The following is a 25,537-nucleotide window of genomic DNA, read 5'->3' on the forward strand; positions in this document are numbered from 1 at the left end:
AATCGATATGGATTACTGATAAAATAAACCAAATACTGTTTGACAGCAAAAAAAGGATCACAAATACACAAAATATATTTTCAGATTAAGTACCAAGGATTTGTTATTTCTAACAAGCGTTGTAGAAACATAGGGTTTCGTCAAGGCTATTCCATATTATTTTGTAGTTGGTATAATTTTTAAAGCTATTTAAAATTGTAGGGCATACAATGTTGCTGTTCCTTGCAGTTTGTTGTTTGAAGGTGGTATCGGCCCAAACCTTCTGGAACCCCTCTCACAAAATTATATCATGTGAGCGGTCAATTTCAACCAAGCCTGTATGTATGATATTTTAAGATGGGACTTCTATAAACTTATCAAAAAAAAAAAATTAAAAAGCAAACGGAATATCCAATTTCATCCAAACTTTGCATATCGCAATACTTTTAGCAACTGTAAATGAATTCCGATGATGGGACCCATCAGTCCGTTCCTTGTGGAACCTCCACCACAAGGGGTCAACATTTTATTTGAAGCTGTTGGAGTAACCGTTTTGATCCTTTGCATTCCCATCGTAATATTTTACAAAATCTACATCAAATCAGAAGATAGTGTCTATTTGACTTCTTTTGATACCTTTCCGCAGATGGTGAACTCAGGTTATATAAAGGGAATAGGAGATAATGTGTGGTCCAAACATAGCAGACCTTAATAGCTGCACTAAATACAATTTTAGTACAATTATCGGCTATATAGGTACATCGTATCTGCTAACTTCGCCACAAACTGATATATTTTTGAAAAAAATATATATTGAATAAAAAATATTATACCACGACACTAGACAGTGCTTCTGTAGACCTCCGCAAATCATAGGCTGAGGGTATATATTTGTTGGCAACCACAATTGCAAATGTTAACGGTTTCTCTATAATAATTTTTACTTCACAGAAATTATTAAAATTGTGTAAATGAATAAACAGCCTCCGAAAAGAATCTTTTAATACCTCAAATATTTTTTCATATAAAAATAAAATCAAGTATCAAAACTTTAATAGTTCCAATATTTTCAAGAGATTCCATGTCGATGTTATTTTGACAGGATTTAAAAAAAAAAACTTGCGAACTTGTGTCGTCCCAACCTTCCATTATGAATTTTCAATTTATCCATTAAAGAAAAATCAATTCCTTACAGAATTCCAAAAGCTTTCTCTCTTCCTCAAATCTCTCGATGTTAAAATGGATTTCCTTACTTTTAAAAAACATCCAATGGTGACAAATGAAAACTGAATTGAAAGGTAGAATTAATTATAGATAGAATATTATTCTATAGGTAATTCACAAAGGCATATCGGAGTGTTTATGTTTTAAAAGACAGAAGGTGCAGGATATGACATAATAAAATGAGGGAATATCAAAGATATGTTCACAAAATGGATATTTAGTCGGCTACTTAAAAATAAATTAAGAATCAAAACCAAAAAACACCATACATGTATATTCAATAAATAATATAATAAAATGTAAAAACAAAAACATTTATCTTTAAGAAACAAATATACGGCTGTGTTTTGAAACGCAAAAAAAATATTTATTTAAAAATATAAAAAATAAGAAATATTTTTGAAATAAAACAAAGTTAATTTTTGTAACTATCAATGTAATTTTCAATTTTTGTGAAATATTAAAGACAATATGTTATTTCTAAGTATAATAAACACCCTCCTTCACCTTCTCTATTATCTCAACCCAAACAAAAACAGCATTCTCCACCTAACCATCTATCTCGAACACTTTGGGTTATGTAAATAACCTAATTAGAATATTTTTAAGTTTCATAATTATTCTTAGTTAAATTTTGGTTAAAAAACTTTCTTACTTTTCACATTCAATTTATATTTCCAACCGTCCACACTCTTTGTCCATCAGCTCTCACTTCCGCCAATAAACAATAGCCCATTTTTTAACCCTAATAAACTTAAAGGATTATTATTAGAAAATGGAAACCATGGTGATATATACAGGCGAATCTACATTATTGCAACTTAATGTGACATTTAATTTAATTGTATTATGGGATCATGTAAAACGTTTCGGATTATCTAAATTTCGCTATATTTGCATTATGTTAAATATGTCTACATCTTTGTATTGTTTAGTATTTCTCTCATATCGGAATGTTTACTTAATAGAATTGCTGTCATATTAAATGTCAACAATTTCTCTTTCATATACTGCCAATTTGCCTGATTATGTTTTCCCATCAAATATACTACAGATTGACAATTTTGTATTTTTCACACAAACGTCTTAGTAATTTCGACTCGCGAAATATAGACCTATCATTCCCATCATTCAAACCCAGTCTCGTGCAAATTTCCTAAATATCAGCCAAAACTGGTGTACTATTTATAAGTTAAATTTTTGTTGCAATAAAGAAGAGCCATCTGTAGGTATGTACATGGCAAATTATGTCCATATTTAATATCTACTGAGATATCCCATATAATTCTATTGTGCAAAACGAATCACAAGCAAATGTGTAATGAAATTTAATGCAGTGAAGACTAATATTAAGCGTGATAGGGTTTTTTGTTTTAAATAAATAATGTATAAAATTTAATGTATATATGTATGTATATACAAAATCGTATAATAATAATTTACCAATAGGAAAAAAAAACGTAATATTTCATGTCAATATATAATTAATGTAAAATATTTTGTTTGAAATTACTCCCAATTAAACAACTCAGTTAAACTGAAAACATTTTGTTTAATGAGAAAAATTAATATAAATTAAGGTTGTTTTTCAAATCACATAAAAAGGTTATTAAATGGGATCTATAAACCAACATGTATGTATGTAAATTATGTAAAATACTTTTTTTTTATAAATTTGTCAATGAAAAACAAAAACTTACTGTGATCTGATTACTGAGCAGCAACAAAATGGTTCCAATGAATGATGGATGGTACTCATTCTGGGTAGATATAATCTGCAATGAAAAATCAAAATAAAAATGAGAATTGAAAAATAAAAAAATAATAACACAATGAAAACAATAGCAACAAGAGGTTTTATATTTGATTCCACCTTAACAAAGCTATATATCGCTCATTTGCTACAAAACCGGTATAAATCAAAAACAAAACAAAAAATGATTTTGTGAAATAGCGTTTTAAGTTTTCAATTGACTAACACTTGACAAGGAACAGTGGAATTTCTACAGTTTCTTAATCAGATTATGAAAGAGATATTCAAATGAATTTTTCACACAACATGAAGTCTGACATAGCGAACAGTTCTGCATCATTAACTCAAACATCGCGATGTTTGCTTTATGCCGGTCTTGTGGCTAAAGAGCGATATATATTTTCATAAACAAAAGTCCCCAGAAGACTACCAATCTATGAAAAAACTCGCATCGGAACATTTGAAATTTACAAAGAAAAAATCTGGAAAATTATATTTTGTATTTATTTATGTTAAAATAATGTTTACTTTATATTTTTCGTAGAAGTACACCAAAACAAATTGCCAAAATTTCAGTAGTATTTCTTAAAATAATTTTTTTATTGCCGAAATTCCAATAGTATATCATAAAATAATATTTTATTGAAAACAAAAAACCAACAGTCTCAAGTTATATATACGAAAACAAAAAATAAATAAATAAATTGAAAATTTTTATATATTTCAATTATACGCAGTTATGATAATTATATTTACAAAAAAACATTGTTATTATCTTCTAATACTGATCACCAACGAAATTTTATTCAATAAAAGTTTGTATGTATTTTGAGTGTAAAATGTGTTGTGATTATTTATGGAATATTAAAGGGATGGAGGGGCCTTCTGAAGAAATGGAAACTTTGACTTTTTTTAAAAAAATCTATTCATATATGCCTGTTTCGCATTAGTTTTCCGAGAATGGTATTTATGACCTACCCTTTGACAGAAAGGTAGGGCACAAATACCACCTGAAATTGATTACCTGAAATTGAAAACAGTATTAGGATATAATCCAAACGTGCTTAGTAGGTTTCTTTTATCTAGAGGCGTTGACTTGTACCTTACATCTTTATACCTGCAATTTCCCTGTGGTCTCCAAGATCAACATCAGAGAAATATATCTAGTTGACGACCATGGATACAGATTTTATATTAATATCTGCACGTATCAATAATTTCGCTTGATTCATCAAAACCGCTCGTATGCCCCTACCACCGCCCAAAGTTGACCTTACTGATAATTCCATAATAAAAATTATAAACTCCACTTAGGAAAACAGAAATATCACGATTTCCAAATTTGGCATTAAATCCGTCATTCCACACCATTGGTACAGAATTAACAAATACATATGTAAACTGATGGGTCCCATCGTTGGATTAAATCTCTTCTGTTTGGAAAAAGGTTTAGAAAATTTCAAAATTTTGACGAAAATATCGTGATTTCGAGTGTATAGTCATTTTCAAAACTTGCATGTTTATTATAGTAAACAATTTTTATTATAGTAAACATTTATGTAATCAGTGACCGGTAGTTGAATTTGAAATAGAACGAACTCCTACTTCAACTGACCTAAAAGAAGTGATGAACTTTAAGCGAAACGAACTAACCGACCTAAGGGTGTCAACCGAAAAGTCTGAAGGATTTCTCTAAAGACACAGAATTCCAATCTTGGGAGACTTTCTTCAAACCAACATTCCTTTCAAGAGCGCCCAATAGGCTTTTCCATGGCATATATGTGTATATCCCATTATTGGACATGTGGTGGTGGTTTTCAACCTAACCATGAAATTATCATGAATTTGTTTTTCTGATTTTTTGAAACTTTTGTCATTGTTGTCGTCCAACATTCAATATCGAATACATTTCGTCGAAGTAGTCATTTTGGATGTTTTCAAATAGGTCATATCTCATAACAAATTTTATGTTTAGACTAATATAGAATATTGACCCTTTGCTGTGGGAGGTACCACTAGGAGAGAACCAATTAATCGAATATTCGGATACATTTATAAATATAGCAAATTTTGACTCTTGCGTAGAAGTGGGCCAAATAGTGCAATTTTCGGACTTAAATTGGGATTGAAAAAAGATAATAGGATATAAAAAATTCGTTCCAAATTGCACATTCCTTTCCAAAAGGATTGAAAATGTTGAGACTTTGTATGGGAGGTACCAGAAGGAGTGGATCAATTAGTCCCATATTCGGACTTGATCTGGGCTTGGTAAGTATAATGGGGTGTGCAAAGTTTGGTTAAAATCGGATAGTTCGTTTACATGATATTAAAAAATTAATTTTTAGCGCAAATTTTATCATTTTGTGCTGTAGGTGCCAGAAGTGGTTGACCAATATTGCCCCATCTTCGAACTTGATGTAAGTTTGGAAGAAATATGACGATGTACAAAGTACAGATGAAATCGGTTAATTCTTTCGATAATTGCATTGAGCACCAGTCAGCCATTTCTAAATCAACTCCAAATAGTCTGAAACGGATTAGGTCCAAAGAAACTACAGTGTATAACCAATATTTGGCGTAGCAAATTGTATATACCTTCATTAGTCTGAGAGTATAATTAATACGGGCTGCATATGTGAACCAAACATAATATGATATATCAAGTATAGAAAATATATCATATATCAAGTATAGAAAAAGGAGAATAGAGGATGATAAACCTATAATATAATACTATTCTGATATCAAGTATAGAAAAGGGAGAATAGAGGATGACAAATCTAGTAAAAGAAAAATGAAAATTTACCTTTTGCTTTGCAGGTTATTTTCTTGAATATTTGATATAAACTGCTACATTTCTTGAATACTTGTAATTTTGAATTTGGTATAGAATTTGAATGTTTCCATTTGATGTTGATTTTTTATTCTTTCCTGAGAATTGATTTGTTTTACTTATCCTAGTATTAACTTCTTGCGTTTGCTTATATAGTAGTTTAATTTGTAATTGTAGTTCTTTTGGTTGTTGTATTAAAACGTTGCATTTTCTTGTTTAATTTATATTTTTGTTGTTATAAAATTCATGGTTTGTTTTTCTTGTTTTATCACTTAGGCCTTAAATCGTAACTAATGCTAAGCAAACATTTATTAATCCATACAAGAGTATATAGCCATCCATGCTATACACATCGTTCGTTCATCGGGAGCTGACGGCCTCTTTGCGGGCAGCATCTTGCAGTAGCTGGGTATCCACCTCATCACCCGGCAATTGAACATAGCGTACAACCGAACCACGTATAAAACAATTCTTCACCGACAGCATGTGTGGATATTTCTCGGGGTCGGTAACACTTATATCTGTCAGTTTTATGTTCAGATATTGGTCCACGGAATGCAAAGTGCCACAAATACTGGAAAACAAATAGAATACGACGAATTGGAAATGTGCAAAAATTGGTGGGAAATGTTCCATTGACACGGCTTACCTTAGGTCATTTTTCAGTTCTACAACGACGTCTTTTCCGACCAACGACTTGAAAAATGAATAGAACAACTGAAATTGATAAGAAAGATTATTGTTTAATTTATCTTTGACAAGTAATAATAAATAATTACCATGTCGGCTTATTTTTATGAACTTTTGCCGGAGAAACGAGAAGTGTGCTTCACAACCAATAAAAAATTAAAAACGTTCCACTTTCTAACGAATGGGAGAGAAGACAAACTGGCCGACAAAGACGAACTCAAAGTAGTATAACGAAATATTTACGAATGAGGTGGGATGGTGACTGTATGAGAACCCCATTGTTGACACAGGGTTGCACGCTAGTGTATGAACAGTGTAGGGTTGTATTTTTCGTACGAACTAGTTGGAGTAGAAGTAAAGGCGCAAAAATCACCAAAACTCTTATAAATAAATGGATTTGGGCCACGACTGCCAAGACGGAGGTATCGACAGGAGTCAACCGTTTTGTATGGACCATACGAATCCGATTATTTAACACAGCGAAATAACATTTTGAAACCAATGTAAGGTCGGCTAATGTGAAAGAGGTAAAAGTTCCGAATAGCTGAAATTATATACCCATAGGTTCTGGAACAAAATAAATGATAATTGAATTCATTAACGACATCTACAATTCGTTAATCAAACAATCCAAAATAAATATGTTCTCATTCAGATGTAGATGTCACCAATTGGTAGCCGATAGACACAAAACCGACATCCTGCTTCCAATCAGATGGATTAATCTATCTGTTACAACAGACCCAAAGAGGGGCGCGTAGTATTTCAACCATTTCGTAAAACACCCCTAGAGAAACAGCATAGAAATACGACGGATGAAAATGTGTACATGCGTCATTTGAAGGTTTGGACTTTTCGTTTGTAAGTATAAAATGATATAATATTACAGATACACACAATTTATTAATGTTTATATATTTTATATACATTTATAAATAAATATATTTCAATTGTTGCTGTTATTTAAGATTAATTTTTTATATTAAGATAATTTTGTCGGATTGACCTGCGTATTAAAATACAGTGTCCAGCCATTTCCAGCATAATTCGGTGATGTTTTCGATGAAATACGTATTTCATTCGAAGTCGATACCAAAATCGAGGGTATTTCTGGACCACATAGAGTCTTAAGTAATTTTTGAGTGCCATTGGTCATGATGTCATAAACTTGGAAATTATCCAAATGACAATTGGTGATGGGACCCATATCGAATGCTACAAAATAAAATATATAATTAAATAAAAAACTTTTATTATTCTATAGATATGTTCGGCTTTCATTACTACTCACATTGAAAATAGAGCCTTACACTATTTGGAGCTGGCACCCTAATCGTCCAAGAACAATTTGTGAAAATTCGTAAACCTTCATAGTTTGGACTAATAATTCTGCCTTCTTTTATGTCAAACATACCGCCACAGCCGGGAATCAAAGTGCGTTGACTGACGGAATATGTTAGTAATCCTCTTATAACAAATGCCATCTCAATTCGCAATGTCGAATTGGCGCTAAAAATCGGTACAGGTAGATAAATGTTGGCACAACGATTGTAAATGGTGGTGTTTGTTTTCTGATCAATTATCTATAGCGAAAACAACAAATTATTTTTAATTGAAGTTGTAAAATAAGTTAACTGGAATACATGTGTACCTTAAAATACGATTTGCTGCAATCGGAATAGGTGAAATGCAATGTATTTATATACAGATTGAGATTATATTCATCGGAAACAGTAATCAAAGTTTTGCATGTCTCGTTAGCCATTTCTTGACCGGAAAATTCTAAGTTGTAACTTAGATCGGTATATGTTCGATTGCATACTATAAAAGGAGAGAGAACATAGTTTTAGAAAAGCTTTCTCATAACTAAAAGACATTATCTTTCTCTGATACGATCCATTCATTAAATATACATAGACTTACCCTTATTGGTATCGGTTATAAACTGAAAGCCTTTGGCTTCATTTGTGGCATCACTGTGAAAAGTTATTTCCAATTTTTTGTTGGTAATACTTGATGACATTATTGCATATTTTGGATTGTATCCGCATATTTGAAATGTACTCTAAAAATGCAAATATGTACACATAATTTGATACATTGAATTGTATATTCTGTTAAGACTTACATAATCGCCTTTGATTTGTATATAGTCCAAACATTTACCAGAAACTTGCGATACATTTTGTAAATCAATATAATTGAAACGAATTAACATGGGATTATTCAGCTTAAATAACCATGTACAATGCGTATTGGGGCTATAGGTTGATTCGCCATTAGGTGGAAATGTTAAGGTGTATTGCTGAAATGAAATCGGTTAAAAGGTTTAGAAGTTTTTATATAGATTTTGAGATTTCTTTTGGACCAATTTATTTTTTGTTACAAATTCTTTGGCCCATTCTATACCTACCTCATATTCTCCCAATGTGTATTCATCCACCGGATCACCACACTGACTCTTTTCCATTGTTAAGATTATTTCAAAACTATATTTTCGCGTTTGTGTCCCAACAAATTTCAACAACGCCTCATTATATGAACTAAACAATGTGGTATTCATGGAGGCCATTCTGGTCCTGTTGGCATTACAAAATTTACCCATTGATGCTTCACTACTATCGAATATTTCCACAAAGTTACAATTTACAGAACTATTCAAACTACATTGCCCCGTATCGGCAGTTGAACAATTAAAGCTCTCATCGTTTATTTCCAACTTTTTAATATCGATACGTATGCGATAGCCTCGGGGAGCGCTAATGCGATATTGACACATATATTCTTCACCATTAGCTGTCGCCTCATAATTGCGTGCCAGATTCACGGGTGAATTGCCATCGGTAAGTGTAAAACGTTCGTTGCAGTTCGGTATAAAAACTATTAACGCCTCAAAACCCTTGCCGGAGTTCGAAGCATCTGAAAGGGCATTGATGACAGCTTGATTATGGTCCACAATTATAGTGGGCAAGGTGGCCGTTAGATTTCCTGTCAGCATGGACACTCGCTTTTCACGTAATATAGTCCGACCCGAATAAACGCTTAGATGATCGTAGCTTTCTTCTGTCTCAAAATATTTAAAACGCAACACAATCGAGTGATCCGGCGGAGCTGTAACGTACCAAACACAGTTCATATTATCCGCATAGCTGTTGGGGTTTTCATGTCTCAAGGAACGTATGATTTGGTGGCTGGCGGTTATGTTGCCACCACACGTATCGAAACTATACTCAATGGTATATTCGCCAATGTCGTTCGTCGTAAGACGTAAATACTTATAGGCCCGTTCTTCAAATTCCGATGCACAATGTTCGGTTGCAGGCAACTCCTTCCCGTTAGCATCATGTTTATAGGCACTGAAGCAAACACCGGCATTCGCATTCCTCCTAATGCCAAGACTACGATCATAGATGGAGATGGGCGATGAAGTTATTGTTCGGACACTGATCAATCTATCGCTATCCATGGCTTGAAAGATGTATTCACATTGCCTTCTTTGATAGCGATAACTCTGGAATTGTGGACTGTTAATACGCTGGACCTCGGAACTGGTGACATTTACCACCAACGAACAATGGCTGCGGACAAAAAATGAAAAGCCATCTCCGGTTACATTTTCATTTGTCCGGAATACGACTTTAACTTTGGAGGTTGTTGCATTGTATATCGTTGGAAGTTCCCGCCCACAGTAGCGCACATCTGGTATCCACAGATCATCCTGTTCACGTTGTATCTCCAAATAATCTCTGGTGCAGTTTTCCGAATACTCTACAAAGAAACGGCCATAGAAGGTCACCTGTAAATATAAGCCCTGGCGGGTGAAAAAGGTCCAATAGCATTCCTCATTATTGCGATAGGTCTGACGATCCACTTCGACCATGCTTGTCGCCTGTGTAATCATCGTTTGAGATCCGCATATAATTGATTTCTTTGTTTCAAAGTAGAATTGAGTTGTGGGGAAGCTATAATCCTCTGCTTGGTAAACCACAAAAGTTCGTGAATTTTTTAAAAGGAAATCTAAAGACTTTTCATCGCTGTCACGACATATCTTCATCACCGGGTCATTCTTCCACCGTTGTTCCTTAATCATTATAAATTCACGTTCACACGAATCTCGAAATGTGAAATTTCCCACCAAGCGATATTCGGAACCCATGCGTCCATAATAATACGGTCGGCTTAAACTCCACATACACATTATGGCACCATAGTGGGGATCGCGTATCTCCGGTTCCTTTATGCTCAGATCATTTCGTACTATAAAGTTGCCGCCGCAAGCGTGGCGGCGATATGACATGCTTAGCCTGTGTATTTTGTCGCGATCGGTTTGTAGAATTTGCCAATAGCCAACCGGCTGAGATTGCGGATACAGAGCCTTGGTCAAATTTTCTCCCAAAGTTGTTATCAGTAAATTATCACGAAACGTCAGGGGATATACTGCACGCGGCAGATCATTGTCGAGTTTTATCTCATACTGAGTTATATTGAACACTAATGTCTCAGGCGGATTCAGTGTAATTTTCGATCTACAATAATAGGGTTCTTTGAAGTGTGGCTCCACATTGGTTATATCAACATGGCCCTCCAGTTGGGTTTCATCAATATTTCCCGGGCAAAAAGATATTTGATCCGATGAGTATTGGGCCTTAAGGCTGGTGTACGATTGTGTCATTATAGGCATATAGACACTGACCGACATCATATTATCCGTGGATAGAATTGCTGTATTCGAATCAATGCTATTAATACCGAGTGTTGAAATTTTCGATTGTGATTCATGGTCATTGTAGAAGGAAAATGTTATGGATCTGAAGAGGAAAAAAATAATTGAATACAACAAGTAAAAAAGTCGGTTACAATTTGTTGGTTATATTTTTTTTTTTTGTAGAAAATTGGTTTTCAGGCATTAGTCAATGCCGGATCGAACACAGTTCGCTATAACGCCATTGGGCGCCTTACAAAGAATCTAGGATCTCTTAGTGGTAGAATACCTCTCCAGAATTCTTAAAATATAATTTACTTACTTGTTCTCATTTGCCATGTTAACATCGGGTAAATTTAGAAATTGCAAACGCACACGTAATCCCTTCGGTACGGTTATTTTCCAACGGCAGTACGTAGAGTAATATACACGACGAGGAAAACTCAGTGTTATTGGACCTGATTGACCTTCAAATTCTTGATGACACTGACCACCGAAACGATTGTATTTGATTTGGAAACCACGATATTCTGGGCTTTTGGCAAATGTATGAAATCTGACAATGGCCTTGTTCATACTCAAATCGATTTGTGTACCCTTGGTGGTATTACCGAAGACATAGATCGAAGACGCCATATCAGTAGATTCTGTTGGTATTATGGGTATAATTTCCAAATGATCTTTTGTTTGAGGTCGAAATCGATTAAAGGGTAAGTGTATGTCCTGAACTATTAGACGAATCCGGGTATCCGATGGCTGATTAATTACATAGTCACATTGAGTGTTAGCGGCATAGCCACCGGGATGTGGATAACCGGTTGAGGTTATTAAATCCGATGTAGCTGTATATGTTCCACCACATTTACCAATGGATAGGTGGACTTTAAATCCCGCCCTGGGTTCACTGACATCGGTCACATAGTGTATGTATAAAATGTTCTGTGTGGTCTTCAGTGGCATTGGCTTGCGACAATATTTTCCCAAACTCTTTGCCAATGCGGTTGCACCATCAAACAACTCCACATACTCTTTGTCACAGAATTTCGTGTTCATGTGGAAATCGCCTAAGAATTCAATGTCAATCAATTCTCCACGTGGTGCCAATATTCTCCACTCACATTCGGTATGTGGCTGCGGAACATTGGGGTAATTCGGCGATGTCAGATTAATGCTCGCGGCTTGGGGAATCAAACGATATTCTTCGTTGCATGTAGAGTATTCCCGATAGGTGAGGTTCCAACGTCGCGGCAATAGAGCCCTGGGAAGACTTAAATTATATTGGATAGTTACATAATTACTAGTGGAATTCATTTGGATCTGTGTCACATTTTGGGGATTGCAAATTTTACCGGGTGGCAGGAGTGGGGCATGTTCGTCGAAACCATCATAAATCAGGGCATAGTCAGGACAATCAAAGGGATATTTTTGCATTGATGGAGCAAAATCGAATTGTAGCAGAATACGTTTGCCCGGTCGAACAGTTATGTGCCAGAGACAATTGGTTTCGTACAGTAACTTATCTCCCTCAATGAAGCCCACAGGTTCGGTTAAATTTGAACCACATCTGGTTATAAGACGAGCAGTAAATCCCTTGGCACTAACCGAATTATCTGTCACAAAATCCAATTTTAAATTTGGTGTTCCATGGTAAATTGCATAGGGTGTGTATGTCTTTTCGGGAGTATCACAAAGTTTGGCCACTTCGTACCATTTCAGCAAATCACTCGATGAGGATATCTTTAAATAATCTGCCCTACACTTATCCATGACTTCCAGTTTTACTTCGTATATCTCACAGACCACATGCTGGACACTTGAGAACGGTTTAAGTATCCAATCGCAGGCCAGATTACTTTCATATCCTGACGGATAGTTGGGCGAAGAGATCATAACGCTGGCATGCGGTTTTATGCTTCTCTCCAGGTGACATTTCGATGTGGTCACATTTGTGTCTATCACTGAGGCATTGCTAATTTTCCACGATAACTGGAAGTAGTTGGGGTTTTCGGTGTCGGTTTCAAAATAAATGACATTCGAAGTGGACACAAAACGCCATGGTGAATCGGAAATTTCAATGGGAAGGGCGGTATTGTCATAACCGTCGTAAAGCTATAAAAAAGAAGATGAAAAAATATTTTATGGACGGTAGCAAAACGGTCGAATTGATAACTGCAAATGACCAACATTTTCCGCATTCTCTGCACAATGTTTCATCAATATCACTCCAATGTGTGTTATAATGTCTTACCTTTAGTCCATCACGATAATTTTTGAAATTCAACGCCACATACTGTTGCCTTGGAACCAAGATACGCCAGGCAAATGGTTCATCTTCATAGTGCAGTAATGACAAGGGTGGTGATTGAATTTGACCTCGGGTTTGATTAACAATCTCAGTTAAATGGGCTGGAATTTTAAGCAATAATAAAAAATATATAAAAATCAGTGAGTAAAGTGCGATATTAACCGACTGTTAATTCGTATTGGACCTGAAACAACCGGCCCACAATTGAGACCTTTACAATTTATAATGATCAGATAGACGGATTAATGGACAAACACTGCTAGATCGGTTCATCTAACTGAGCTATGAGATTCATATACTAGAAGTTGGATATCTAGCCGATATTTCACCTTCCCTTCTTACCATAACTCCATTTCAATTTAAAACCACGTCCACTGCTACCTTCAGAAGTGCGAAATTTCAACCAAATTGAATCAATCGATTTCAGAATTCCTTGAGGACGAACACTGCCACAATATATAGCCAAGGTATTCGATCCCAGCCACGGTCGTATCTCCAAGAAATCTTCATTGCAATGTTCACTTTGCGGCATATCGAAATCTTCAAATTCGATTTGCAAGGTATTGCTGAATTCGGCTGTTATTGTCCAAATGCATTCAATATTGGCCGGATACGTTGCTGGGAAGTTGGGTGAAGTTAAAGTTCCACTTGTTGCCTTTATAGTTCCTCCACATGAATTTTGAATACTTGAGAATGTGGCACGAAGATTTACATGTTCGGTGGCAATTAATAATGATGTTCTTTGAAACACCATATTTGAATGGAAATGTTCGCAAATCTTTTCTCTAGATATTCCAATCTGTAATTAAAAGTTAAGAAAATATCTATTCGAAACATTCTTCTGGATTACTTTTATAGGAAGGCCTACTGACCTTAGATATGAAGACCTATATAACTAGGTATACTGAAATTTTTATAAGAACACCTAATTATCCTCTCTAAGAAGATCCTTCTGTCATCTATAAGAAGACATACTCATCCTCTGTGAGAAACTTTCTGTTCTGTTATAAGCATACCTCCTTCTACTTGTTTCTAAAAAAATACTAATATCCTGTAGGAAGACCTACATGTACCTATTTGAATACCTATTCTGATTTTCTTAAAGGATCCCTTCTATATATATTTTTTTAAAAATATTGCTTGCTTTTTTACGAAGAAGACTTCCTTGTTTTCTATAAGAAGTCTATGGTTTTCTATAAGAAGTTCTTCTGAATATCTAGTTATCTTCAAGGAGATTAACTTCGATTCTTCTATAAAAATATTGTTGGTCTCCTATTGTAAAATGTCTGCTCCATTGGATGAAAACATTTATTCTTCTGTAAGAAACCTTTCGGTCTTCTATAGGAAAATCTATTTCTATAAGCATACCTTCTGGTCTTTAGGTTTCTCTTATGCCTTAAATAAGAATTTTCTACTTAAGAAAACCTACCGATTTTCCATTCAACCTAAGTCTTGCCAGAAGTATACGAATCTATTGCATTTATTTATCAGGGTGGAACTTCAATTATGTTTACAAAATACCTGTTACAAATATCCTTTCTTCAGAATTACATATATAAGATTCTGAATTTAAATTATAAAAAAGGTCAACTTACCATTATACCATTTACATTGCAATCTTTGGTTCCATTCTGATGGCGGATGCAAAAACAATCCAACTCTAAAATGTTGATACTAATTGTGTTTCCTTCGAAAAATTAAATAATAAAAATATTTTAACCGAAGAAATTTAATTAATAAATAACAAGACATCAGCTTACCTTGCGGTAGATTAATTAGCCACAGACATTTTTCATTAGATTGGGCCACAAGTGTACCAGATTCCGATTCTATTACTCCACCACAGGACTTTTGATATTGCAGAAAAAATCGACTACCAATTGAAGATTGTTGTGTTTTGAATTCAATAGCTAAACGGGTGGATTTAAAACTAGTCTGTTGTGAATCTACACTACACATTGTCACCGTCTTGGTGGCATTTTTTCCTGAAATATCGGAAATACGTAGAAAACTATTTTCACATTTCGACGACTCGTTAAAGGCTACATCCTTAAATTTCAGAATTATCGATAGGGTGTCTGGTATGCTGAGCTCCCATTTACAGTTGATTTCCTCGGTAATATTTTGGGGGTAGTTTGGAGAATATAAACTGCCATAGGAACCACGAATAACACCGCCACAGGTAGCTTCCCGTGTATGATACATGGCATGAAAATATTTACGACCTCTTGATGCAGACGACAAGTAATGGATGTACAGACGATTCGTTGGCGAATAGGTATTGGCTATATTGGTTTGACTACTACAATAGTATATGAGACCATTGGCTGACTTTTTAGTTTCACTAATGGTAACAGAATCTGCAGAACAATCTTTGTTCTCCTCTCCCCTTAGATACTCATAGATGGTAAATACGATTTGCTTACCAGGTGCTACCTCAATATACCACTCACAGTCCATGCCGCCACTATAGGGATAATTGGGTGATTTTATTGTGCCGAAATCATTAGTCAAAATCTCACCACAACCGATTCGGGAGTATTCTGCCCGGAAACCCATTTTACTATTCGAATAATCGCTGACAAATATCATCCGCAAATGATTTCCTTCGGAGGTAATTATTTCATTGGGACGGGTGCAGAGATGATGTTTTTTCAGTATGTCCTCATCCTTCATATCCCACACTTCGACATAATCATATTCACACTCCATGATGGAGGCCTCCACACTGAAATGGGAAAATGCCAATTGGAGTTTATTATTTGTGCCAGCTTTAATGTCCCAACGGCAATTCAACAGCTCCGGATAAGGATCCGGAAAATTGGGTGATTCAATAATACCCTGTATATGGTCCAAAGCCATCTGGCAATTGGTCACATAGTCTATTATGAAATCCGGCAGATCATCACCACTTACGGCCGTAACCGTATAAACAATTAGCATTTGGTTACCGCTCGATGTGAGTGTTACCCGACCATCCTTCATGACATCCGAACAATTTGGTTTCAATAACGGCTTGAATGTTGTGGCACCATCGTAAATACGTAAATTATTACGACGACAAAAAGTCTGAACATCTACAATCGTGGTTATATTCAGGGAAATCGAAGAACCCTCCGCCACATTAATCAACCAATCGCAGGTAGAGCCAAGTCCTTGTATGGTGAACATTTGTGGTGCATGAATGGAACCTTTGTAGGCCGTCAATTTGCCACCGCATCCTGTCTCTAGTTGTTCCCAACTGATGTGGAAACCGGGACCCGAAACGGAATTGTCGGTGATAAAACGTAAATATAAACTATTGCCGAACGAGGGTATTCGGGAGGGAATGTCTTGACCGCAATAACGACCAATTAAAGGGGATGTTGGCAGTTTACCATTTCTGTAAGAAAATAAGTTATTATTTTTTTTTAAATTCAGATTTTAGACTGGCTCTCTTTGCGAACTTACCGAATTTCCAGTGAATCTCCTGTGCAGTCCGGTTCCAGTGTAAAATTTTGTACTCTCAATTCAATTTTATGTGACAGTGGTGCTGTAATTGTCCATACGCAATCTAAATTCGATGTATACATGCGGGGCCAATTGGGGGAATCGATTACACCATATAATGCCTGATAATTGCCACCACAAACTGAAATGTACATTATGGGGTGAAACACTTTCAAATCTCTCATTTTATTTAATTTTAATGACTTTTTTAAAATTAGAAATCTCGTATTCTACCGATATGTATAAACTTATATAGCTAAAGACAGATTTTTTTTATTTTTTATAGAAAATAATAAACGGAACTTCAGCGATCAAAGTTTTTTACTGTAACAAGTCGATCCTTAGGAAGCTGAGTAAATTTTCATATGTCTTGATGACATTTTCTATGCTCCCTGCGGAATATTTCCTCTATGGATAATAACCCAATGTTCCTGAGAATGATCCTAGGTAATCGTGTTTGTTAAAAAATCAATTCTATGTCCCATAAGTATTTTTTCTATAGAAATTATAAATCCTTAAGATATAATATATTATAGAATAAATTAACAGGTTATGGAAGATACATGTGTCTAATGCACTTACCATCCGAATTATTAACAAACTCGTAGTGTCCATTTATCCAACGTGAATGGGTTTCCGCCAAAATCGTTATCTGATTGAAATTGTATGTATCTTCGATTTTGTCGAAAGTTGGTTTTATACTGTGAATCAAATCCGATATCAACTATTCTAGTGTTTGGCTATATTTTCTCATTTGATCACTTACTTTCTTAATAGGAATTTCTGTCCTCCCTGCACATGGCCATAAATTTTGATTGAACTTTTTGATTGTTCATAGGTCAGGGGTGTAAAGGATATGCGTATGTGTGTTCCTTCTGGTGCTTCAAAAATAAATTTACAAGTCTCGGGTGGTAGGATGCCCTTTGAAAATATGCCAGTCTTTTCAGTATAAACGCCCCCACAGTGATTCTCTTCAAATGAATATTCAATGCGAATGCCTCGAGTCTTTGCGGCGTTGCGGGTGGCATGAAATACAATGGTCATTTTATTTTGTTCCGAATACAATTCCATGGGTGCCGCTTTATAGAAACGTTGTTTTTGTGTATTGGAGAGATGGACCTGCATGTGGGAATTCAAAATAATAATCGATGTTATTGTTGTTATTGTTCGCTTAGTTTCTAACCTCAAAATATGTAAGGGTATCATTAGCAACAGCATCATCGGATACATTCTTTGAGAGATTGTCAATTTCAGGGGTTACGGGTAACGAAATATCCGTGAAATTTGCAAGGACCCTTGTTCCAGCCGGCCCATAGATGTGATAAGTGCAGGTAAGATGTTCCGTATATGGATTTGGATAATTTGGTGTGGTTATTATGCCATTCTCAGGACCAAGAAATCGAAAATCACAATCTACAAAGGTGAACAAAAATTCAATTAAAGTGTGGATAAGAGATTAAAGTTTTTCAAGCCCCTACCTCGTGTGTATTTGATTTTGAAAGGACTTGTGTGTCCTTTTGATGGTAATTGATTTACATATCTAATTAGAAGGTAATTTGTGGAGCTCACAATGGTATCGGGTATTTGGTTGCCACCACATGTGATAAGAAGTCGTGAATCTTCATCTGTTTTTCCATCAAACACCTAATGAAAAAAATAAATAAATTCATTATAGTTTAGGATAGCTTCCAGTTTCGATAAATCGCCACATACCTCAATACTATGCAGATTACAATTATTAATTATTACATTATCGTTTAGATTCATCTCCATGAATGTTAATCTTATTTGTACATTTGGTGGTTGCTTAATTGAGTACAAACAAACGGAGGGTTCCGCGGGACCCACGATAAGACCCGTTGCTTCCGTGAATACTCCACCGCAATGTGGTATGGCTGATTCAACTTCATAGTGAAGTTGAAAAGAACTATCCGAACCGTTGGCATCCGTGTGGAGGTGTAGTTTGAGTTTATTTGAAGACGTTCGAAAAGGTTCGGGACTGGTGGACGTACAAAATTCTTTTGCCAATATATCTGCATCATAGATCTGAAAATAGGAGGAGGATTTTATTAAAAAAAACTACTCTGGGAATTTTTTGAATTTGTAAAATTGGTTCTCATGGACGGATTAACATAGAGAAAATTTAATACTCACGAATTGCAGGTTATTTTCTATGGAAAAATACTCTAATGGAGCCGGTTTTTGTCTCTGTGTTGCTCAGAGACCTGAGGATTTTTTATATTAAAAAATCTAAAAAATCATTGTTTCTATACAAAAATGTATCAAACCTCAAATGAAAACTTTAGAGAAAAAATAGACCTTAGGAATTTTTTCTATACAAAAAAGCAATCCACAGGGACCAGAGGCATTTTTCTATAGAACGTACATTTTTCTACGGAAAATAAATTACTCGAGGATTTCTTAAAAAACATATTTTTTTCCGATTATGTTCTTTAAAAAAATCCTCTGAGACATGTGGATTTTTTTTATATAAAAAATCAATCCCAGGGAACAGAAAATATTTTTGTCCTAAAGAATATTTTTTTTCAATTGGAAAAAGAAACAGAATAATAATAATAATTCCTTAAAAATAAATGTACTTACCTTAAAAGAATCCCCCGTACAATTAGGCGAAGATCCCATTTGTATTTCATATATTCTTAAAACAAATCGATAACCAAACGGTGCTGTCCGTTCCCACTGGCAATCCCTATGAGCCGTTGTCTTGCCAGGATAGCCCGGAGAACGTATGATACCCTCATCCCCAGCTGACAATTCCAGAGTATCACCACAAATATGCGCCTGAGATGTCCAATTCATGTGAAACCCTGATTTCTGTGTGGCATTATCCGAACGAAACCAAAAGAAGAGGACATGCTGTGATGAGTAGATGGTGCCACCCAATGGTAACTCATTGCCACAAAATCTTCCAATTAGCTGGGCGGCCAATGAATTGCCATCGTGTATTTGTAACCAATCACGACTGCATTCCGGATCTGCTTCTAAGTCGAATTTGACAAAATTTAAACGCAGTATTTGACCGGGTAGAGTCCGTATAATCCAGGCACATCTTTCCTGGGGAGCATATTCTGTAGCACCCTCCGTTGGATAACTGAGTTCTCCGAAAGGTTTCCGTTGTATCGATGAACAGACACTGCGTAAAACTTCACAACGTTTACCGGTAGTGCCGCGAGGACACGAACATTTATAGGAGTCATCGGCAAGGGGTTTACACGTGCCTTCATTTTCACAAGGATTCGGATGACAGACGTCTTTTGTTTCACACAAGGCTCCCGAATATCCTAATGGACACAAACATCTGGTGCTGCGACCCACCGCAATGCAACTGCCATTGTTCTGGGTGAAACAAATTAAAGATTATTAACTAAATGAATTTTTCAAACCTGTTTTATACCTGGCAAATATGATTTTCACACGAGTCGGTTATGGGATTCGTGTGGCAGCCTTCCGGTCCAAATCCATGGCCGAACATACCATGTGCACAAGTACAGGTGGCAATGTTAGAGATAAATTCGCATTTTGCCTGGGGATGGCATATCTTTTCGGCATCACAGGAGTTGGTGGGTGCCAACTCACAGGTATGACCATCACCAATCCAGCCAGGAGGACATTTTCCACATAGATAGGAACCCTGATAAAATAAGAGTGAAAATACTGATATTCTAAAATGCAATTTGGAGACCTACCTCAGTGTTAATGCAACGGACGAGTGGCATTGAGCTACATCCCCCATTATTGGTGGCACATTCATCAATATCATAACAGTTCATCCCATTACCAGTGTATCCTGCAGGACATGGTCCACACTTAAAGCTACCCGGTAAATTGATACATTCAGCGTGGCAGGGATTTTTCGATTCTTCACATTCATCGACATCCACATCACAGACTAAGGCGGCTGTGGCATTTATCCCGAGTGTTGTATTTTTAGTCCAACCCTGGTCGCATATGCAGTTGTATCCTTGTGGATTGTTTGCCGGAACGCACGATCCATGGCCACACAACTCTTCGGATTGATATTGTTGACATTGGGTGTTATGTAAACGACAATGGGTACCAGAGAATCCTTTGGTACATTGGCACCTGAAAAAAATAAAAGTCAAGGTATCTCAGAAAAAAATACTGAGGTCTGTAAATTTTTTATCTATAGAGGAAGCTGAGGAAGCTCCGATATCTTTCTATTGAAAAAAAATACTACTGAGCTGGCTCCGATTTTTTTCTATATAGAAACGATCTCAGTGGCTTTTGGAAAGAACTCTAAGCGACCTCAGCGACATCTTTCATTAGAGCAAAAGCCACTGATGTCGTTTATATTCTTTTCTATAGAAAAGAGCACTAAGGTCGCTCCGGGTTTCTTTTCTATGGAAAAAAGCTGATAATGGCGCTCAGATTTTTTCTTATTTAGGGGCTCACAGAATCCTTTTTAATGGAGAAATAAAAAGGCTTTCCTCCAATGTCTTACCTATAACTGCCAGGCGTATTGGTGCATATGGCATTATTTTGACAACCCAAATCTGTGCCAGCCAAAAGATAACATTCATCGACATCTTCTTCGCATGTTTTACCCTAAAACAATGAATAACCAGAAACGCCCCCTTATTTGAATAGGAATTACAAAAAATAAAAAAAACAACGATTATAACAAAGAGCAACGAATCCATTACCTTCCATCCATCAGGACATTCACAATGGTAACCCTTATATAAATCATAACATGTACCACCATTCCTGCAAGGATCATTCGATTCAGTGCATTCATTTTTACCGATATTCTCCTCCAATACCGACAGCCGTAACATGAGAGCATGTAAACGTCGAAGATATTGTCGCATTCCACGCAATTGCAATGGTGATCGTGAATTATTTTGTAAATTGGAAAATCGTTGAAATAATCCGAATATGTCATCCTGAAGTTTGTGTATCTCATTCGTCACTGATTGAATGCTTAGGGATGTCATTTCTTTGGTTGCATCTCCATCCGATGGATTGGAGGAGACGTAACGTTGTCTTATCTTTTCCGTAATATCAATATTATTGAATAGTAACGATGAGCCTTGGCTCAGCCGTAGACTGATATTTTGATCCTGAGCAGCCTGTAATATTAGTCCACCATTTTTGTTAAGGATTTGTGGTTGATGTTCATAGGATGCCTCAATTGTTAGAGGTATTAGAAGTATGATGGTTAAGTAATTTGAAAGAAGTAATTCCATGATTTATTTTTTGTATTGCTTTTTTATTTACATAGTTCTTCACACAAAGTAATTTTATTTTTTTTATTTTAAACTGCACTTGTTTTCTGTGTAAATTTGCCAACGTACTGATGGCAAATTTGCATTCTGCATTTACATTTATATCAAAGTGGGGCGTTGTATTGCTGAATTGTATGCATTTTGTTGTGGTGAAAAATGATTGGCAATTTTGTAAAAACAGATATATTTCACCATTACATTGCATTACAGGGTACCCCCTCCCTCATTTTTCATTTCAAATTTAAATAATAAACTATGACAATATTAAATCGATAAATCAAGTCGTGTTCTCCATTCGCTTTATATATAATTTACAATGCTTCTAAATGCTAATAATTTTAGAGTGCGGAGGTACCAGAAGGAGTGGACGTTGGTTTGGAACAAATATGAAAATGTACCCTAATGGGTGCATCGATGGATCCCATCTTCGGACTTTGTCGAGTTTTGAGCTATGTTTGAGTGGACCAATGGATCCCATCTTCGACCATTATATAGGTTTGCTAAGAATATTTGAGTATTGTAAAGATTGGATTAACTTGGATATTTCATCAAATCGGTTACTTCCCTCTAGGGATATCGCCACAGCCAGTCTGCAAGACAAACGAACGCATATTTCTAAATGAAACCCAATCTTTATTTGTGGCCAAAACTAAAGCAACTGAAATTGCAAACAGACAAAAATTTCTTTGGAAAGCAAAAGCGACCCAATCAAGGTTTATTCATAAGGTTAACAAGCAGGCAAATTCATGCCTTAGCCTTCATTTATGTCTAGAGAAATATCCAATCAACCGCTCATTTTAGCTTCAAGGCGTATTTTCGGCTACCAAAAGATGCCATTGTGTACTTAGGTGAAGCATTAAACCCTGATTTCCGAAAAGTCCGACGGCAAACAGCAATTCCTTCTCTCTTAAAAGTGTATGCTGCTCTGAGGTTTTTTTTTTGCGTAGGGAAGTTTTCAAATGACTTCAACCTTGGCATGGCTCAATCCACAATGTCGGTGATTTTGACCGAAGTTGTCCGGCTAATAGAGGAAAAACTGTGTAAAATTTCGATCGTTTCCAAATTAACAGAGGAGGAAAAAGGGAAGAATAAAAATTTTTTATTCGAAAACAAAGTTCCAGGGTGTTGTCGGATGTATAGATGGCACACACGTACAAATCATGGGCCCAAAAGAATGTGTTCGTCATTTATATTAAAATAGGAAAGGCTACTTTAGTTTAAACGTATAGTAGTAATTTTAACCATTATCGGAAGTCTACAAAATTGAGTTCTTATTGCCGAAAAATTCTATTTCAAAATATTTCAATCCATAATTCAAATTTGGCAACGCCACTAAACTATGGTTACCATACGTAATCGACCCATTATTCTTCGAAAAATAAATTTGACAGTCAATGAAGACTTCCAATTCGCCTCCCTATTAACCTTATGAATAAATCTTGGACGTAATTTTTGCTTGTCAAAAATAAAGCTATTTTTTTATTTGTTCTTATAAATAATCAAATTTTGCTAGCAATCGACAGCACACCTACGAGGCATTGAATCTATAAGATGCTAAATTTGATGCTTGGGTATACTGCTCACATCCTGAACCTGTGGGAAGGGCTTATGTTTGTTTCTTTGTGAATATCTTTTGATTTTGCTAAATACGGTACTACAAAGATTTTTCTATAATGATCTGATGATAGTGAAAAAGTACTGATTTTTGACTCCCGCAAGCAATCTTTGACATGTTTCGACGTATGTTTGAAATTATTGTCATGCTGAGACACCCAGGCAAGAGGTATATTTTCTCCAGCGAAGGGGAATGTAGCGTTTTCCAACACTTTTGTAGAAATAATCCGATCCACTATATTATAAATCTCATAAATATATCAAACTCCATAAAAAGAAAAAAATTGTTTTAGAGAAACCGAAAGTAATCGGAGAAAAATAATAATAAGTAGTACACATTAGACATTTTTACTGAAATGTTACAGATAATAGGTTCTATATTATAATTTATTTGTATTCGATATTATTACGTCATAATATTTTCCTATCTATTAAATCAGACACAAAAACGATAATTAAGAAAAATAAATAATAATTAATTTTTCGATTCATTTTTAGTTTTATACGCTATAATTAATTATATATTTCATATAAATGATAAATCATTTAAATTCTCCCGACTTTCGACCTCGTATTTTAAATACCAACCGGTACCATCGAAATTGGGCGATTTCTTAGAAACAATCATAACGCGATTTGACTTCGTCACAACTATATCGGGCATATTCATGCCGCATAGAGTTGTCAACAGTTTGGGGCTATTATCCGGCATTATATCGTAAATTTTCATATTATCCAAATGGCAATTGATATCGGAACCCATATTGAATTCTGAAATATGAAATTATTTATTTGGGTATATTTTCAGAAATTATCTGCACAACTTACCATAGAAAATAATACGAATTTTATTCGGTGCTGGCAATGTTATATTCCATGAACATTCCGAATAGTTACGATCATTCTCGTATTGGGGACTTGCCAAATACGCTTCTTTGGCATTGAAAATGCCACCACATCCCGGTGGAGAATTTCGCTTAGTAACCCAATATGGTATATTTACGTAATATAATTTCCGTTGCATTATTTGAACTTTGTTTGTTGTTGTAAAAATTTTATGATGACTGCCAGGGTTATTGCAACTGTTAACAAGGCTTTGATTTGTTTTTAGGTCAATAATCTGAAAATGGGAAATCAAAAAATTAATATAAATTTATATAGTTCTTCTACTTTGGGGTGTACGGGTTTTCTATAGAAAAAAATAAATTCGTGATGTTTTAAAAAGTGTTATTTATAGAAAAAAGTCATTCAGGAGATATTTCTCCATGTAGACATGTGGTTATATAATGGAATACCTTTCAGGGTATTATGGATGAAAACCCTCTATTGCTCTTTCAAATATGAACTAATTTTCATACCTTCTAATATTTTCTACAGACTTTTTAAAGATATTCTATGGGCAGAAGACCTAGTCGAGGTATTCTCTTGGCGGAAGACCTTCTGGAGGTATTCTGACAACACAAAACCTTCTAATGGTTTTCCATAAAACTAAGGTATTTTATAGACAGAAGACATTCTAGAGATATTTTATATACCAAAAAATTTTTTTAACCCTTCTATCTATTGAAGACATTCAAATAGTTTTCAGCTTAACGAACAACTTATATATGCCTTTGTAGAGATCTCAAGATCTCTCCTCGATCTATTGAAGCTCTTTTACACATATTATAGAAATTCT

At 35.2% G+C, this 25,537-nt stretch overlaps 2 protein-coding genes across 2 annotated transcripts; both read right to left on the bottom strand.

The window, feature by feature from the left end:
* Positions 1–6,125: 6,125 nt before the first annotated feature.
* LOC133336037 (U6 snRNA-associated Sm-like protein LSm2) lies at positions 6,126–6,758 on the bottom strand. Its single transcript, XM_061544333.1, has 3 exons — positions 6,723–6,758; positions 6,439–6,506; positions 6,126–6,363 (listed from the first exon to the last, which is right to left on the bottom strand). Exons 1-3 carry the CDS (start codon positions 6,756–6,758, stop codon positions 6,150–6,152), a joined length of 318 nt encoding a protein of 105 aa, XP_061400317.1. The 3' UTR covers positions 6,126–6,149.
* Positions 6,759–7,461: 703 nt separating this feature from the next.
* On the bottom strand, positions 7,462–22,206 carry LOC133336038 (cubilin homolog). The gene is made up of 22 exons (XM_061544334.1): positions 21,661–22,206; positions 21,459–21,562; positions 20,683–21,079; positions 20,391–20,627; positions 19,580–20,332; positions 18,689–19,021; positions 18,454–18,619; positions 18,159–18,388; positions 17,742–18,094; positions 17,558–17,676; positions 16,937–17,117; positions 15,247–16,868; positions 15,082–15,173; positions 13,829–14,285; positions 13,430–13,587; positions 11,504–13,290; positions 8,893–11,287; positions 8,608–8,784; positions 8,403–8,544; positions 8,131–8,300; positions 7,771–8,062; positions 7,462–7,694 (listed from the first exon to the last, which is right to left on the bottom strand). The coding sequence occupies exons 1-22, from the start codon at positions 22,204–22,206 to the stop codon at positions 7,462–7,464; spliced, it is 10,944 nt and encodes a 3,647-aa protein (XP_061400318.1).
* Positions 22,207–25,537: the final 3,331 nt, after the last annotated feature.

The sequence above is a fragment of the Musca vetustissima genome, unplaced genomic scaffold, assembly GCF_032173495.1.
Source record: "Musca vetustissima isolate MV318-11 ecotype Yass unplaced genomic scaffold, APGP_CSIRO_Mvet_v1 utg35856, whole genome shotgun sequence".
Lineage (NCBI taxonomy): Eukaryota > Metazoa > Arthropoda > Insecta > Diptera > Muscidae > Musca > Musca vetustissima.

Bases quoted from the DNA above. Each gene is read 5' to 3' on its own strand.
- LOC133336037 (XM_061544333.1), bottom strand. From the start codon at position 6,758: ATGGGGTTCTCATACAGTCACCATCCCACCTCATTC. The intron at 6,507-6,722 runs GTAAATATTTCG...TATCAATTTCAG, and splicing joins GTCACCATCCCACCTCATTC to TTGTTCTATTCATTTTTCAA. The intron at 6,364-6,438 runs GTAAGCCGTGTC...TTTGTTTTCCAG, and splicing joins GAACTGAAAAATGACCTAAG to TATTTGTGGCACTTTGCATT.
- LOC133336038 (XM_061544334.1), bottom strand. From the start codon at position 22,206: ATGGAATTACTTCTTTCAAATTACTTAACCATCATACTTCTAATACCT. The intron at 14,286-15,081 runs GTAAGTTGACCT...TTTTAATTACAG, and splicing joins GCAATGTAAATGGTATAATG to ATTGGAATATCTAGAGAAAA. The intron at 8,545-8,607 runs GTAAGTCTTAAC...TTGCATTTTTAG, and splicing joins TACAAATCAAAGGCGATTAT to AGTACATTTCAAATATGCGG.